Source organism: Phaseolus vulgaris, chromosome 5, assembly GCF_000499845.2.
Source record: "Phaseolus vulgaris cultivar G19833 chromosome 5, P. vulgaris v2.0, whole genome shotgun sequence".
Taxonomy (NCBI): Eukaryota; Viridiplantae; Streptophyta; class Magnoliopsida; order Fabales; family Fabaceae; genus Phaseolus; species Phaseolus vulgaris.
The window spans coordinates 39,207,833-39,224,526 of NC_023755.2; the positions used below are offsets into that span (position 1 = coordinate 39,207,833).

At 33.9% G+C, this 16,694-nt stretch overlaps 1 protein-coding gene across 1 annotated transcript; it reads right to left on the reverse strand.

The window, feature by feature from the left end:
* Positions 1 to 2,243: 2,243 nt before the first annotated feature.
* Positions 2,244 to 8,363, reverse strand: LOC137835902 (LRR receptor-like serine/threonine-protein kinase IOS1). The gene is made up of 14 exons (XM_068644642.1): positions 8,280 to 8,363; positions 7,530 to 7,684; positions 6,708 to 7,224; positions 6,153 to 6,625; positions 5,922 to 6,060; positions 5,762 to 5,833; positions 4,955 to 5,026; positions 4,790 to 4,870; positions 4,130 to 4,293; positions 3,782 to 4,029; positions 3,571 to 3,697; positions 3,353 to 3,421; positions 3,093 to 3,282; positions 2,244 to 2,981 (listed from the first exon to the last, which is right to left on the reverse strand). The coding sequence occupies exons 2-14, from the start codon at positions 7,591 to 7,593 to the stop codon at positions 2,579 to 2,581; spliced, it is 2,619 nt and encodes an 872-aa protein (XP_068500743.1). The 5' UTR covers positions 7,594 to 7,684; positions 8,280 to 8,363; the 3' UTR covers positions 2,244 to 2,578.
* Between the last annotated feature and the right edge of the window lie 8,331 nt (positions 8,364 to 16,694).

The following is a 16,694-nucleotide window of genomic DNA, read 5'->3' on the forward strand; positions in this document are numbered from 1 at the left end:
CACTGTCGAGTTCAACATCATCCCTCTCCGACTCAAGCTCACTCTAGTGGGGATTCTCCCCTTAAACACCCTCCAGGCTGTTACCAAAACATTTGGAAAAGCCTTCACCTTCCACAGGAGCTTAAACACTTCGTCATTGTTCCCTCTACCATGCTTAGATAGACACTACGCTGAGCTCACCGAAAACAGCCCCGGTATCTCCTTTCCCCAAACCTGGTTATCCTGGACATTCTTTCTCATAATGACCCTTGATAGAATCAGAATAAGGTCCCTCTCCAGAGAAGATTCCCATACAAATCTGTCGCGCCTCCACCTCATCAAGTCCCACCTCCACACCGTATCATCCCATACACCCATCTCCCCCACTACTTTACCTTGGTTTAAAGATAAAGAGTATAAGCGCGGGAACAAGAACTTAAGATCGACACTACCAATCCATACATCCTCCCAGAACTTTGCTTTATCACCACAACCTACTTTCCAACCTAGCTCTCCCTGAAACCACCCTCTTCCTCCACCAACCTTGCACACTTTAGCGAGGTCTCTCCACCACCAAGATTGATAGAGGTAGGAGCCAATAATAGTTTTATGGTATTTGTGGTCCTTCACCTCTCATATGTAATCAACCTTGTTTATGGTGTTGTTTCAGTTTGTTTGGATAAAGCAAGGGTTATGGGGTTTGAGGGTTCAAGATTCTAAGCTATATGGTGGGTCACATAGTTGGAATTGTTGAATTCATAAGTCTTGTCAGGTTTGTGTAAGAATTGTTTAATTTCATTACTTGTAATTTATACTAAAAGAAAATTCCCTACTAAATCTTAAATTAGTTATAAGTGTATATCTGTCGTTTTAGAAGACTTTCTGTGAATTTGATCCTGATCCAAATATTTTACTTTGTATTTCTGATTATATCACATTATGAACACAATATAGGAATTCCCTTTACTTATTAGAATATTCAATAGTGTAAATATCATAAATATTTTGATTGTATTCTCTAGTGAGAATTAAGATTTCATTTTAATAATTTAATGTGAAATACCTATAAGATATACATTTTGTTAAATTACTTAAGATGACTTTAATTATTTACAATAGATTTCATTTAACTCAAAAAAATAAATTTTATTTTTTTAAAATATGTTTGTAATCTCTATAAAAAAATTATTAATTTTGAATGTAACAGGGCTTACTCCATAGTTTATTATTCTATTATTACATTATTGATTCTGTTGTTATTTTTACCTATTAATAAATACTATATGTGTATTTTATACAAACGATATTAATCTCATATTTAGTTTCTTTATTTTTAACAAGGATTAAGATTCAAAAAAATTTTAACCCACTCTTCACCATCAGCCGCCACCCACTGCCGCCATAGCAGTCGCCGGAGATATTTTAATGTCATTATTTTCTCAAGAATTAGTGAAGTAAAATTCTAAATTTAATTGAAAAAAAAAATAAAATAAAAATAATATATATATATAAAATATGCATACAATTTCATCTAAAACTTTCTCTAAAATAAATTATATATATAATTATGATCAGCTTAGTTTGAATGCAAATTTGATATTTATTTATAGTTGTCCACATCTTTGTAATAAGTCATTGGTCGGCAATGACATCTCAGAATTGCAATCACTGTAATCTGCATTTTTTAGGATAAACTTGTTTGAAAACCAAACATAGTAGCAAGGCATGAATGAGTAAGAAATTGGGTGACCTTTTGGAGTTGAATTCTGCAGTAGCTGACCTTCAAGTAAGCGCTTTTTGGATACATAGTACTGCGCTTATGTACAAGCTGATATCATGAAAAGCATTTTTGGAATGTAATATAGTGTATGTTTAGACATGGCAACAACTTTTTATCGGTCAGACTCATCTAGCATCTCCACTTTTGTGTATTCTCAAAGGCTTCATTTAACTCATTTATTCTTTGCTAATAAAAAAGGAGATACAATAGTTTCTTCCATAATTCAACCTTAGGACAAGGTTCTTTGTATGAGAGGAAATATTGTAACGTGTAAGAAAAATGGGAGCATAAGAAATGCTAAGATAGAGGTAACGGGAAAAGTAGATGCCCCAAAACATCACATGACACGCGATCAACAAGGAAAGGGACAACAGAAAAGCACGAGAGATAAGAGAGAGAATGGATTTTTAAAGGACTATATTTGAAATATTTGTTGTTACTGAATGAGGTACTATGATGCAAGCTTAATCAACTTGATCGTGGATGTTGCTATGAAATTTTCTCTTCTTTAATGCACTGAGACATTGATCCTTTATGATCATATCATATTTGTAAACAACCACGTTATACAACCATACAAATTCTATACCATATATAGTGTATTCTTCACATTATCACAGCATTTAAAGAAAAAGAAAAATAATAATAACACTGGTTTTTCTCAAATCCAACAACATAGATTCAAACAAGTGAGTGAATGAAGCATTATACAAATATCTCTGTGCAAAGGTAGGAAGAGAGTAAAAGCTCTTGTGTGCGTTGCTTATTCATTTCATTCACTCTTTTTTTCCATCATCTAAAACACTTTATCAAGTTATTTTACCTAGCGAGAGGTATGAGTTGGGCGCTGAAATCCAGATTGACCGGTTCAATTGACTCTGCACTACTGTTAGGTTTTGTTCGAGCTAATTCAGTTGCTAAGGTCTCCTTTAGTTCAAACACTACCACACTCATAATTGGTCTTTGGTTGGGACGTAGAGAAACACAAGCCATTGCTATTTCCACGGCTTTCCAGGCTGAGTTAATGTCAAAATCTCCTTCTAACCTTGAGTCAACAATGGCCTTGATATCCCCTATTGCAACCAGGGATCTAACCCATTCAATTATGTTACTCCTTTCTTCGTTCCTTGCTATTACTTGCTGGCCTGTGATTATTTCCAGAAGAACCACTCCAAAGCTATAAACATCACTTTTTTCTGTTAATCTATTGTTTGTGTAATAGCTGCAATGAATGCAAGACATATCATGAAACTCAATATATTTTCTGCCAGTGTATGTGGTGATATCTCAAAATCTCAGAAATTAATGGATGGACAGTAATTCAAGTTCTTACTCAGGGTCCAGGTAACCAGGAGTTCCAGCGACAACCGTTGACAAATGTGATGCCCCATCATCTGGGATAATTTTGGATAGACCAAAATCAGATAACTTCGCTTGGAAGTGTTCATTCAACAAGATGTTTGAAGATTTTACGTCTCGGTGTATTATAGGTGGCTTGCAACCATTTTGCAGATACTCCAATCCTATATTAGATTTATGGAAAATACATTAACAAAACTGTCAAAACGCATAATCTGAAGTTTGCTTTCTTACCCAAGGCTGCGTCCACTGCTATACGCAGTCTGTCTTCCCAGCTCAAGAATTTTGATTTACTGTGTGTACCTGCAAGAACAAACTCAGTAACTTTCATACAATTTGTACAGTTGAGCAATATGAAAATTTCCATATCCAGAATTTTGGAATACAAAACTAACTAGGAAATTGATTTGCACAAACTTTTAACAAGACCTTCATTTTATTTGGGAACTAACCAGAGAGATGTTCCAGTAAGTTTCCATTGGCCATGTACTCATATATGAGACTCTTATTGCTTCCTTCATCACAATAACCGATAAGGGAAGTCAGATTTTTATGATGAACTCTCAGTAGAAGTGTAACCTGAAAAATCAAACCACTACCATGTTTAGCCATATATACTCATTACTCAGCTCAAAAACCAAGTGCAAAGCGATTAAAACTTACCTCTGCTTGAAATTGTTCATAACCACGGAATGATGAAGGGGAAAGAATTTTGACAGCAACTGGAGTGTCATAAATATAGCCCAGATAAACTGTTCCAAATCCTCCCCTACCAACAATTGTATTGAAATTGTTGGTAATTTTACAGATGTCGGAGTGTGAACATATTTGTTTTTTAGACTGCTTTAATGAATCCTCTTGTTTTGTGTGCTGCTCGGATATCTCACTTTGATCCTTTTCTACCATGGAAGCTGTTAGATATTGTACAATAGTTTGGAAATGTCAGTTAAGATTGAATTTGTTTGGCAAATTATAAAAAAATTATGAATGATTTCATCATTGTAGCTTCACCTTTTGATTTTCTCCTCCTAAGGATCCACAATATAGCTGTCACGGTCCCCAGAAGGATCAAACCCCCGCAGATTGATGCTACCAAGGGTATAACAATGTTATTTCTGTGCTTTCTGTGCTCGATGCATTGACCATGTTCACAGATATGTGGATTTTGACCCAAACTGCATGGAAATCACAGAAGATTTATGTTCAAAAGTTTAAGCAACCTTGCAAGTAGAGTGAAAATTAATCATGTCAACACTGGCTCTGATAAATCTGAGTTTGATCACCCTTAAAAACATAATATCTAATTTTAATCTATGACTTGTTTTCATAAAAAAGTTTGGTTTGGTCAATAAGTACATTTAAAAGTTTATTTTATTTTATTTTATCAACAAAAAATGAATGAATAAATAAGAGATATTTCAAGGATACATCAATCCTTATACAAAAGACCTACCTGATGCTGATATCCTCTATGCACCTTACAACAATTGAATAACCTAAATGCAAACACCTTTTACTGATGATAAATATCTCCTAGAAAAGTTTATTTCATTTAAGACTTCCAAAAGATTAAGTTAAATACAAATGAATAATCTCTCTTTCAAACACGTATCGTCGTTACTTTAAGCAACCTTGTTATGAATTTGAGTAGTTTGAGTAAGATTCATATACCTTAGGGTGAGAGAACCTTCCTTAGATTTTTCAACAAGTGCCGAGGGAATTGAACCGGAGAGGTTATTCTTCTCCAAGTTTCTGCCAAAAAACGAAGAAATAATCCTTTAGTCTTTTCTGGTGCAGTGGATAACATAGTTTCAAGTAATTGAGCAAGTGACTTACAAGATCTTCAAGTGTTGTAATTGAGACAGAAAATCGGGAACCTCATCGTTTAAGCTATTATTCGATAAATCCCTACAAATTTAACAAACAATTTAGCCTTTTTAAGTATGTTTAAATCTTGACTCATGTGGCGAAAGATATTAAGTACATACGAAAGAACAAATTTCACTCATTTGTTTTGCGAATGCAGAGTTGCTTGGTTAATTTGGAATCTTTGTTATGATTGGTTAGGAGTAAGATCTGTCGATTTTATGGATCCTAGGTCTCATTTTGAACATTTCAAGATTTTGGATGCACCCACTTCAGTTAATCTTATTATGGGTAATGTGTGGATAGCATTGATTAGTGAAATTTGGAGGCATAGGAACAACTGTTTATTTAAAGGTAGAGTGGTTGACCACATTGAGGTGTTCTCTTTGGCACAAATTAAGGTTTGGTCCTGGATCCCTTCAAAGGTACCGTCAGCTAATTTCTCATTCTCTGATTGGTGTCTTGAACCTTTGGTTTGTATGCATTCAATTTAGTTTTGATATGAGGATTGATCTTTGTTATTCTTTGTTATTTTGATAGAGATGGGTTTGACTGTAGGAGGTTTTGTTGGCTGATTTGTAGTTAGAAAGGTAATTTGTGAACATCATTTTACTGTATAAGGGTTGGATCACCCCTGAAGTGATTCCTTTTAATTTCATTGCTATTTGCTGATAAAAAAAAACATACGAAAGAACAAAAAGAATTAAAACAAGAGATTTGTCTGGTCTCATGTATTTCTGGATGGGATGAAATAAAAGAAAAAACAAAAAAACTCACAGCTTCTCCAACATGGTGAGCTTTGAGATTGAAGGGTCTATCTTTCCTGACAATCCACTCGAAGATAAATTCCTGTTTTGCTCAATCAATAGTTATAGTTATGTCCGATATCATCTCAGTTTTATAAAGCAATAATAGAAATTTGGGCTACAAAACTTACAAAGTTGTGATTCTTGGGACCTCATCGTCGCCATAAGTACAGTTCAAACCATCCCACAAGTAGGCTGCAGGGGCGCATGGATCACCTTGCCAATCTCTTTTCACTCCATAAACGGACTTGATGCTTGTAATGGCATCAACTTTTTTTCAAATGCAAAAGAGGAAAAGAAGGTAGTTAAGTTCGTGTACAATAGTGAAAACCCAGTAAATGGATTTAATAAATATAAGATACCATCTCCTTGGAATGTTTCTGGTTTCTGTAAGTCGATTACTGTGTAAACTTCAAGGGCACTGATGATGGGAGGCAGGGTTGAATTTCCGGTCCTCACGAATTCAATTTCTTTCTCACTGATGGCTGAAGAGGTATATAAAGTGTCAACAGCCAGGTATCGCGGAGAAAAATTTGGAATCCATAGTTCACCGTTCCTCATGATGTTGAATTGTCTTGTCTGATTGGTGGTTAACACTTGAATCTCTGTGAAGTGCATGTAAACATAGAATTCATCAGTTTCATGATTTTGCCCCCAGCTTATAGACAACGGATCACTAGCATTTGTTGGTGTAACTGCGGTCCTCATGATAGTAGCTCGGAGTTGGTAATCGCCCTTATCTAAAGAATCATCAGAAATTGAACCACTTAGGTTTGTCCAATCTTCGAAGGGTTCAAGGATGTACCACAAACGATCATAAACATCAGTCGGATACCTGTGAGAAAATCAGAATAAATCCAATAATCAATCAATCAATCTTATAAGGCAACAGATTTGATCCATAAGTATGATTTCACCTGTAGATTATGTCTGAACCAAAATCGTTACGCAGGTAAAGTTTCAGTGATCCATATTGAGTGACGTATGTATGATTTTTCAAAGTCCTGAATTCTATGGTTGTTATAAATGGTGTGCCATGGCCTGTGTCAACCAGACAGATTTGTACATAATCCAGTGAAGGTACGTGTATGATCTCCTCTAATTGGGGATTGGATGCATTGTTTATATTAACTGTAGCCCACTTGTTAGCTCCCAGAAGAAGATCAAAATGTGGTAGCATATTTCGGCCATCATAATTTCCATACAGAAAAGTAGTGCGGATGAGATACTTAGAGCCTCTTGTGACGTTTATTTTGTAGCAGTTCCTTTTTCCTTCCGGGAAGCTTCTCAGCCTCCTCAGTAGTTGTATAGTGCTGATCTCAGATGATATTGTCTCTCTCACACCACTATTTATGATATTTGCATCCGAAACATAATTTATGTGTGTTGATGTGTCGGTATAGTTCACACCTCCGCAATCTATGCTGATGAATCCTAAAACATAAAATTGAATATATTACTGTTAAAGTTGCTACAAAGAGAAAGTGAGTGAAGTCTTTCTTTGCTTGAAGGGATAAAAGGTCACTAAACCAACATGAGTTTACTTAAGTAATGTGCACCTCATGATACTTTGGACTAGTCCGACTAGTAAATATGGAGATTTACAAAATTTATTTTTTTTTATTTTTTTTAATTAAACAAATTTTATTTTTATTCTTTTTCTCTTTTTGTCTGTCTTCTTTTCTATTATTTTAGCACAGAAAATAATGATAAATGGTTGGTGTTTTGGTGTAACGAACCTGGTTGAGCATGAGCATGAAAAAGTAGAACAGCTAAAAGAGCAACGTAGAAAGGGATCCACATTGACTTAGACGACCTAGTCAACCTGTGAGCTTTTGAGGAATTACAAACACTTTTTAGCTTTAATTTCTCTATACGTGTTTAATTCTGCAATCTGCATCATACAAATAATACTACTTAATTCACCCATCAATCAACCTAAATTCAAATAAAATCTGTAATTTAATTTTTTTAAAAACAGTTAGCATAAAAGACTGAATATTATCACAAAAACTGCAAGATTGCTATATGCTACAAAAAAGAGAAAAATATGCATACAAAAAATAGCAGCATCACTGAGGAATAATCTTTTTAATTGGTTAATGACCATGTATAAAAATTAGTATATATATCCAACTATATTAACATACTGATCACTGTAAACCAGAAGAAGTAGTGAATCTTATTCTCTACTTGTAATTTTTTGGTCTCATGTTACTATTGCATATGTGAAACTTAGGTGATAAATCATGTTACCTTTGTCAAACTCACACGTACTTTCAGTTTAATAACAGTAATTTGAAGATTATGAGTATACCATATAAAAATATATTAGAAAAGAAACATAAAAGAGAGGAGACCAACAAATGCATGCATTTAAGAAAAAGAAAACAATATCCTAGTTACCACTGCAGAAACATATATATATATATATATATATGTATATATCGGAAGTTATGAATCAACATAAGGCACAAATAGAAAGACACCGTGTAATTGCTTGGGAAGGTGTTTCTCTGCTGCTACTGTGATATCTCTCCAAGGTAGGTTTTTGGTGGATGAATAATGGAGATGGAAAGTAGTTTATAATATGGTTATATATGATGAAAAGTATTTGACATGCCAAGGTTTGTCCTTACAGTACAAGCCAATGTGGAATAATTGCAGTGGTAGAAGCCAATGTGGAATAGTTGCAGTGGTAGAACCCTAAGCCAATGACCTTGACTTACTTTCAAATACAAAACAAAAACTAACCTTTCTTTCTTTCTTTCCTTCCAACTTCCACAACCACACATCTTACCACTTATAATTATTATTGGAAAAAAAAATACTGCAACTCACAAATGAGAAAATTGAGAAAGAGATTCTAATATATTACTTGTTGTTTCTAGAAGATGAAGTTGTTTAATGGAGGATTTTTTTTATAAGAAAAGATAAATTAAATGGGGATATTTCACACTTTTTCAATTTGCCAACACCCCAAACACCAAAAAAAACCCTACAAAATATTCACACACAAAAAACACTACCTACATTAATCCTACTTTCACATAGTTAGGAACTAAACTCTGTAAAAAACAAAAGTCCAAATTTCATAATACACATAAAAACAGCTTTACCCATACAGTCATTGATGATCCTACCTACCTTGTATTCTATCTTACCACATAGTGCTTGAATTGATATGCATTACCAAACAAAAAGCCTGCATTTTAGATAGTTGTTTCTATGGCTAGTTTCCACACCTATACCTGACTAGTCAATTGTCTCCTGTGACCGTTGGCATGGTCACAGTAAGAACCCTTTCCAAATACAAAACCATCTTCATTCCCTCTTCCTTACATCCAATTGTCTACTCTACGGTTTCCAAGTAATCCATTTACATAACATTTGCTGCAGATTCTGCAATCTCTGCATCTCTTCATTCCCTCTTCAGGGGCTTTTTCAGTGAAGTCTGCCTATGCATGGTTGTCTAACCAAGATTCTGGCACTAGGGTAGGTATCTTTAAAATGTTATGGCAAACAATAGCAACGCCAAGAGCCCAAACAACTGCGTGGAGGATCCTGTTAGATAGACTCCCCACAAAAAACAATCTCATTCGGAGAGGTGTTATTATTAGCTCGCCATTATGCGTGTTCTGCCAAGCCACGGACGAGTCAACCCAAGACTTGTTCTGCGAGTGCGCACATACTCAGCGAGTTTGGTCTCTCTGTTATAAATGGATAGGTGTAGTGCTGGCACAACATAATGAGCTGAAGTGTCACTTTGAGACTTTTCACCTCATGCAATTCACCTCTAAGCAGAATCAACTCTGGAAAAGCATGTGGGTGGCAATAGTTAGGTGTATATTGGATCAAAGAAATAATATCATTTTTAAGCAGGGAGTTCCAGATGCAGAAGAAATTTTTCACTCAGCGCAACTAGTCTCCTGGCTGTGGTTGAAGCATAAGATAAAACTCTTTACTTTTGCCCTGTCTGATTGGATCCTAAATCCTAACCAGTGCATACGAAGCGTGGATTGAAAGGAAGGGATGCTGGGAGCCCTCTCGGGTGCTAAGGGGGGAGTACGGTTGGAGGTGGAACATACTGGTCTGTCAGTTGGCCTAATAGGACTCCGGTCTGTAGGCAATGGAGGTAGGAGGAATGGCGGTTGGATGTAGTAGCTGTTGGACAACGAAATCTTGCTTTTGGGCGATATGAGCGAGATTGGCAATGTCCAGAACTTCATAGTTGGGGATTAGGTGGTCTGATCAGTTGGTTCCGAGGCCCTGGTGGAGCAGTTTTATTGGGTTTCTTTTTCAGGTTTTGGGTACAGTGAGGCATTACAGGAGGACTGGATACCCCCGTGGCTGGTCTGGATAACTGAAGGTTCGTGAAGCATGTTTGGTGCCACGAAAAGCTAGGACACAACTGCAGCCTTATTGTTTTTGCTGCTAAGGAAATAGGTCATAGTGGAATAGGGGTTAGTGTTTTCACGGGATGGTTATATACGCTTCTGTTTCACCTGCGGGGTCAATAAGGTGTGGCATGGGTGTGATTCTTGTTGGAATGGGGCAGTGGGATCTAATTCAGAGAGCCATAATGAAAAGCATGTTAGTCACTGGGTAGTGGAAGGAACGTGTAGCAATGCTGTCATGGGTATAACAGGCCAATGTCTTTACGTGGCAGTAGTAGAGATCACACTCTGGTACAAAACTGTGTAATTTCGCCACTTCCATGGTGAAAAAAAAAGGGGTTTAACTACTGTTTAGACCTCCTCTGTGCACTTGGCCACAATAACTAGAATGTTTGTATAGTGGTCATTTTCTGTATAAGGGTTGAAACAATCCTGAAGTGTCTCTCTTAATTTCATTTTATTATTTGCTGATAAAAAAAAATCTCTTCCTGCCAGCTCCTCTATACTCCAAGATTTTTTTTGATATAGTATGACCATGCCAGGACCAATAGATTCAGATTTTACTAAAAAGACACTACAAAAGAAAAATATTAAATAAAAATTAATTTTAGAGACAAAAAATAATTAGTTATTATAGTGACTAAATTAATATTATTTTAAAAATTAAAAAAATTATTAATTTCTAAATTAGTTTCTAATTGATAAATAGTTTTTAATTTAGTATCTAATTAGTTACCAAGATTTTAATTACTTATTATTTAGATTCTAAATTTAGTAGCAAAAAATTAGTAACTAACTAGATACTAATTTAAAAACTATTTATCAATAATAGAAATAAATTTAGAGACTAATAAATTTTTTTGTCTTTAAAATAGTATCTAATTTAGTCCCTATAACAATTAATTATTTTTTATCTCTAAAATTAGTTTTTATTTAATGATTTTTTTTAGTGAGACAACAACATTCGCCTTATGTAAAACAAAAAGAATAGGAGTAAGATAACAAAAAATACAGTGCCTAAGCATATTAAAATATAAGATAAGATGGTTGTGCTTAAATTTTACAAAAAGAGGATTAGCCTAGATCTTAGAATTAGAAACAAATAAAAATAGAAGGGTAAGTTACAATCGTTTTGAAAGGATTTTTTTCTTTATTGGCAAAAAATATAATAAATAAATAAAAGGGATATTTCAGGTATCCCAAGAAGTCATATATATACAAGTAGCAAAGAGACTCTCATCTCTATAGAATTAATTTTTTTAAACATTTCTTCTATACAAAAATGCTAATTCTAACCATTTACAGCAATTACATCAGCTGCAAAGCCAGATAGACCCGATAGACCCCTGACTTACAATAATTTGGCAATGAATGCTGAAGAATTGTTTTAAAGGATTTTGTTAATTGGTTACTGAAACAATAAAATATATTAATTGTTATTTTTATAAGAAAGAAGTTGCTGACAAATTTGAATATTTCATTAATCTTTGTTGATCGATTCTATTTAAAAAAATGGAGTCTGAAAATTCCCTCATTTTATAGTTCCAATTTCACACTAATTTATGTATCATAATAATGATAATTAATGATAGTATTTGTTTTATTTTTTATTTTCACGATACACATAATTTGGTACGCTAAGGTGTATATTAAAAGTATATTATATTAAGAATATTGCTTCAAATTATTAAATGTAAATGCTTGAAGAATGAACATTAATACTCGCTAATTAAATGTGCAGTAATATAAGTCTTCTGCAGGTTAACGCGCGTAAATATATGCCCTATATTTAACGACGTACACGTATATAACTGATCACAATAAACTAATTAATTCAAATTTTACAAACTTTATAAATTATTTCTATATTACAAATTCATTAAATAGAAGGAAAATGACGAAAAGGGGCCTCCTTTAAAAATAGAAAGAATAAGGAAATGTGTGGTGTGAGGTCATGAGAGAAATAGGATATTAAAAAAAATTAAAAAGAACAAAACAGACATTTGACATTTTATATGCAGGTGGAGGGAGAACCATGGAAGTGCAGGGAGAATGAGCTCTTTTTTTTTTTCTTTCACTGCATATAATCTCATCACTGATTAAATGGGATGGGTTAACATTTTAATTTGGACAATTTCTTCATGTACCCCCATAAAAAACGCTAAATAACAACTTTATTCTTTTCTTCATTTTTTCATTAATATCTTTCCTTTTTTGGATTTTGAAATTTCAAATTCTAGAATTTGAAATACAAAATTATATTCCAAATTTTAAAAGTTGAAATATATTTTTTTAATTTGAAAATACCTTCCGAACTGTATTAATGTATCTTCTGCATTTCAAATTCTAAAATTCATAAGATATTTTAATTTTAGAATATAATTTTGTATTTCAAATTCTAGAAATTCGAAAGATCTACAGATTATATAATTTGAAAATGAGAAAAAAATAATTTCTACCTTTTATTTAAAGATTATTTTGGAATTGAAAAATGGTATGAAGATGATTGAAGAAAATAGGAGGTGAAGAAAGAAATTTACTTTAATTTGTTTGATTATGGCATTCTTTAAATTGACATGTCACTACAAGAAAATCATGAAATAGAAACCAATTTTTAGAAACCAAAATAATTAGTTGCAATAGTAACTAAATTAGAGACCATTTTAGAAACTAAAAAGAAATTTAGTTTCTAAATTAACTTCTATTATTTTCTATTATTGTTAAATAGTTTCTAAATTGGTATCTAATTAGCAACTAAGGTTTTAGAGACTAAATTTAGAAACTAAATAATTGGTATCTAAAACCTTAGTTGCTAATTAGATACCAATTTAGAAACTATTTAACAATAATCGAAAATAATAGAAACTAATTTAGAAACCAATTTTTTTGTTAGTTTCTAAAACGGTCTCTATTTTAGTTCCTATTGTAACTAATTATTTTGGACTCTAAAAATTGATTTCTATTTCATGATTTTCTTGTAGTGTGTTTGATCGTTGATATGTAATATATTATATTATATGAAAAAGGTGATATGAAAAGGAATTCTTTACTATTATAACCATATTATAAATTTATATATAATTAAAAGAATTTTATTTACATGATTTATATATGTTTTTTTTTCAAAAGAAATATCAATTTAAGCAGATTTTTTTTCTTTCATTTGTCTCATACTCACTCATGGAAATTTAATACTGTGATTTGAAGTGGACGCACAACAAACTGTTAATTGATCATTTAAAGTTATTTCTTTCTATACATATGTCTACAATTAATTAGACACTGGACGTCTCACCAATGTATTCTGATTTTTATACATATTCTTATTTACTATTTCTATTTATTTATTTATTATAATAATAGATAAGTTTATTACCAAATCAGAACATAAAGATATGGCTTATTTAAAAGGTTTCATTCTTAGCAAAACCAACTAGAAAATAGCAAATTATGAGTATGTAAGTTAAATAAATCAGATATTATATGCATGTACCTTGTACAAATCCATAAATATTCTTTCATAAGAAAATAATAATTAATATATATTAGATAATAATCTAGGAATAAGCATGTGAACAAACTAATAAATCGTATAATTCAATTAATCATGACTAAATACACTCAATTTTAAGGTAATAAATTAAGGACAAATCACAACTTCTATGTCCTCTAGCTTAAAGAGTTTTGACATTTTTTTTACCGAACTCTATTAATTTGTTTTGGAGTTGTATAGGAGAATTCTAATAGAGTATAATATAAAGTAAACATAAAATATATCCTATTATTAAATCCTCATAGAAAGAGATTTATAGTTCATAATGACTTTATCAACTTGAATAAAATTAATTTTTTAAAATATACTTGTATTCTACGTGTCTTGCCACTTACTACTACTGAAATCGGTTTTAAAATATACTTGCATTCACATTCTCAGCCTGTTCCGCAAGTTCTAATTCAATGGGATTCTTTGGATGTTTCGAATATACCAGTAAATAGTTTCTGAAGTTTTTGTCAACAACATTATATGGTGTACCTTGTTCTATTGTCTCTGATATGGATCGAATCTTTATTAGCTCATTTCGGAAGCATCTTTTCAAAGCTCAGGGTACTACACTTGCTATGAGTTCTTCTTACCATCCACAATTGAATGGCCAAACAGATATTTTGAATAAAACCTTAGAACTGTATCTTCACTGCTTTGTTTTTCAAAATACTAAAGGGTGGTTGGTTTTGATGTTGCAGGAAAAGTGCACGTATAACAGGTTTACGTAAGTCTAGGAACCATACATCGTGGGTCTTGGAGGTGGAAGAGACTTCCTTGACGCTGAACCTTTGTTAACCATTCCTGGACTTCTTTGTGGAACTGTATTCTGCAGTCGGTTACCTTTTGGACTTGAATTCTGCAGTAGCTGACCTTCATGTAAGTACTTTTTTGGATACATAGTAAAGCGCTTATGTACAAGCTAGTATCAAGAACCAGTTTGGCAGTAGATGCTTTTGAAAAGCTTTTTGGAATGTAATACAGTGTATGTTTGGACATGGCAGCAACTTTTTTGGGTCAGAGTCATTTAGCCTCTCCTCTTTTGTGCATATGGATTGGAGTATCTCTTAAATACTTCTTTCATTCTAATTTATTCTTTGCTGATAAAAGAAAATGAGATACAAGAGTTTTTTCCATAATTCAACTTGAGGACAAGGTTCCTTGTAACGTGTAAGAAAAATGAGAGCATAAAAAATGCAAAGCTAGAGGTAACTGGGAAAAGTAGTTGCCCCAAAAAGATCACATGCCACGCAATCAACAAGAGACAACAGAAAAGCATGAGAGGTAACAGAGAGAATGGATTTTTAAAGGACTATGTGCTCTAAGAGGGATTATTGTGTGGTGTGATTCTTCTATTTTCTCCTCTGTTCCTCTCTCTCCCTATGGTTTCCATTTCTTCTCTATTTGAAATATTTGTTGTTACTGAATGAGGTACTATGATCCAGGCTTAATCAACTTGATCGTGGATGTTGTGAATTTTTCTCTTCTTTAATGCACTGAGACATTAATCCTTCATGATCATATCATATTTGTAAACAACCACGTTATACAATCATACCAATTTTATACAATATATATAAACGAAGTGAAGGGCATCTAGGTGGGGACCATTGGTGTGAGGAGCCAAGCACTAAGCAAAGAAGCTTTTCAAAGCTAGATTCAAAGCAACGAAAGATTTAGGGGTAAGACTGGATGAAGTTGAATTCAAGTCGCTATCTCCGACTGATAACGAGGGTCTCCTATCATCTTTCTCTGAGAAAGAGATTAGGGATGCAGTGTGGCAGTGTGAAGGTACAAAAAGTTCGGGCCCAGATGGTTATAACTTCAACTTCATCAAAAAGAATTGGGAGTTGCTAAAAGAAGATTTTGTGGCAGCGTTGTCCCTGTTTCATGAGACGGGATGTATCCCTAAGGGCTGTAACGCCTCTTTCATAGCTTTGGTTCCTAAAGTTAGGGACCCGTCCAAGCTCGAGCAATATAGACCCATCTCATTAGTTGGAGCTATGTACAAGATTATTTCGAAGGTTTTAGCTAGTAGAATGAAGAAGGTGTTGCCCTCTTTGATAGATGAATGACAATCAGCCTTTGTGAAAGGAAGAGGGATCTTAGACAGTGTTCTTATGGCCAATGAAGTTGTTGAGGATTTAATGAGAAGTGGGAGAAGAGGGTTGTGCTTAAAAGTGGACTTCGAAAAAGCATATGACTCGGTTAGATGGGCGTTCTTATATGATATGCTATCCAGGATGGGGTTTCACAACCTCTGGATCGCATGGATTAAAGGATGTCTGGAATCCGCCACTGTGTCTGTGTTAGTCAATGGGAGCCCTACGGAGGAATTCAAGCCGACTAGAGGGTTAAGGCAAGGAGACCCACTTGCACCCTTCCTTTTCCTAGTTGTAGCTGAAGGCCTTGCTGGGATAGTTAGAAGTGCTAACAAAACCACTTTACTGACGGGCCTCAAGTTTGGAAGGAAGGAGATTGAGGTGTGCATCCTCCAGTTTGCGGATGACACTATTTTTCTATGTGAAGACTCCTTCAACAACGTGGTAACCTTGAAGGCCATTCTAAGGGGGTTTGAATTAGCCTCAGGGTTGAAGATCAACTTCCATAAGTCAAAGCTTGCAGGCATCAATGTTCAAAGTAGTGATGTAGCATGTTATACAAAGACGTTGAACTGCAAACAAATGGGAGTATTGTTTAAATATCTGGGCCTTGAAGTAGGAGGTAACCCCAGGAAGAAGCAGTTCTGGGATCCGGTCGTTAACAAGTTAAAAGTGAAGCTCAGTGTGTAGAAAGAGAGATTTTTATCCATGGCAGAGAGAATTTGTCTTATCAACTCTGTCATATCTGCTATACCTCTGTATTATCTCTCCCTTTTCAAAGCCCCTGACTCAGTCTGTAAGAGGATTACCTCTATCCAAAGGAGATTCTTGTGGGGTTGGGGGAAAGAAAGCAAGCCAATTTGT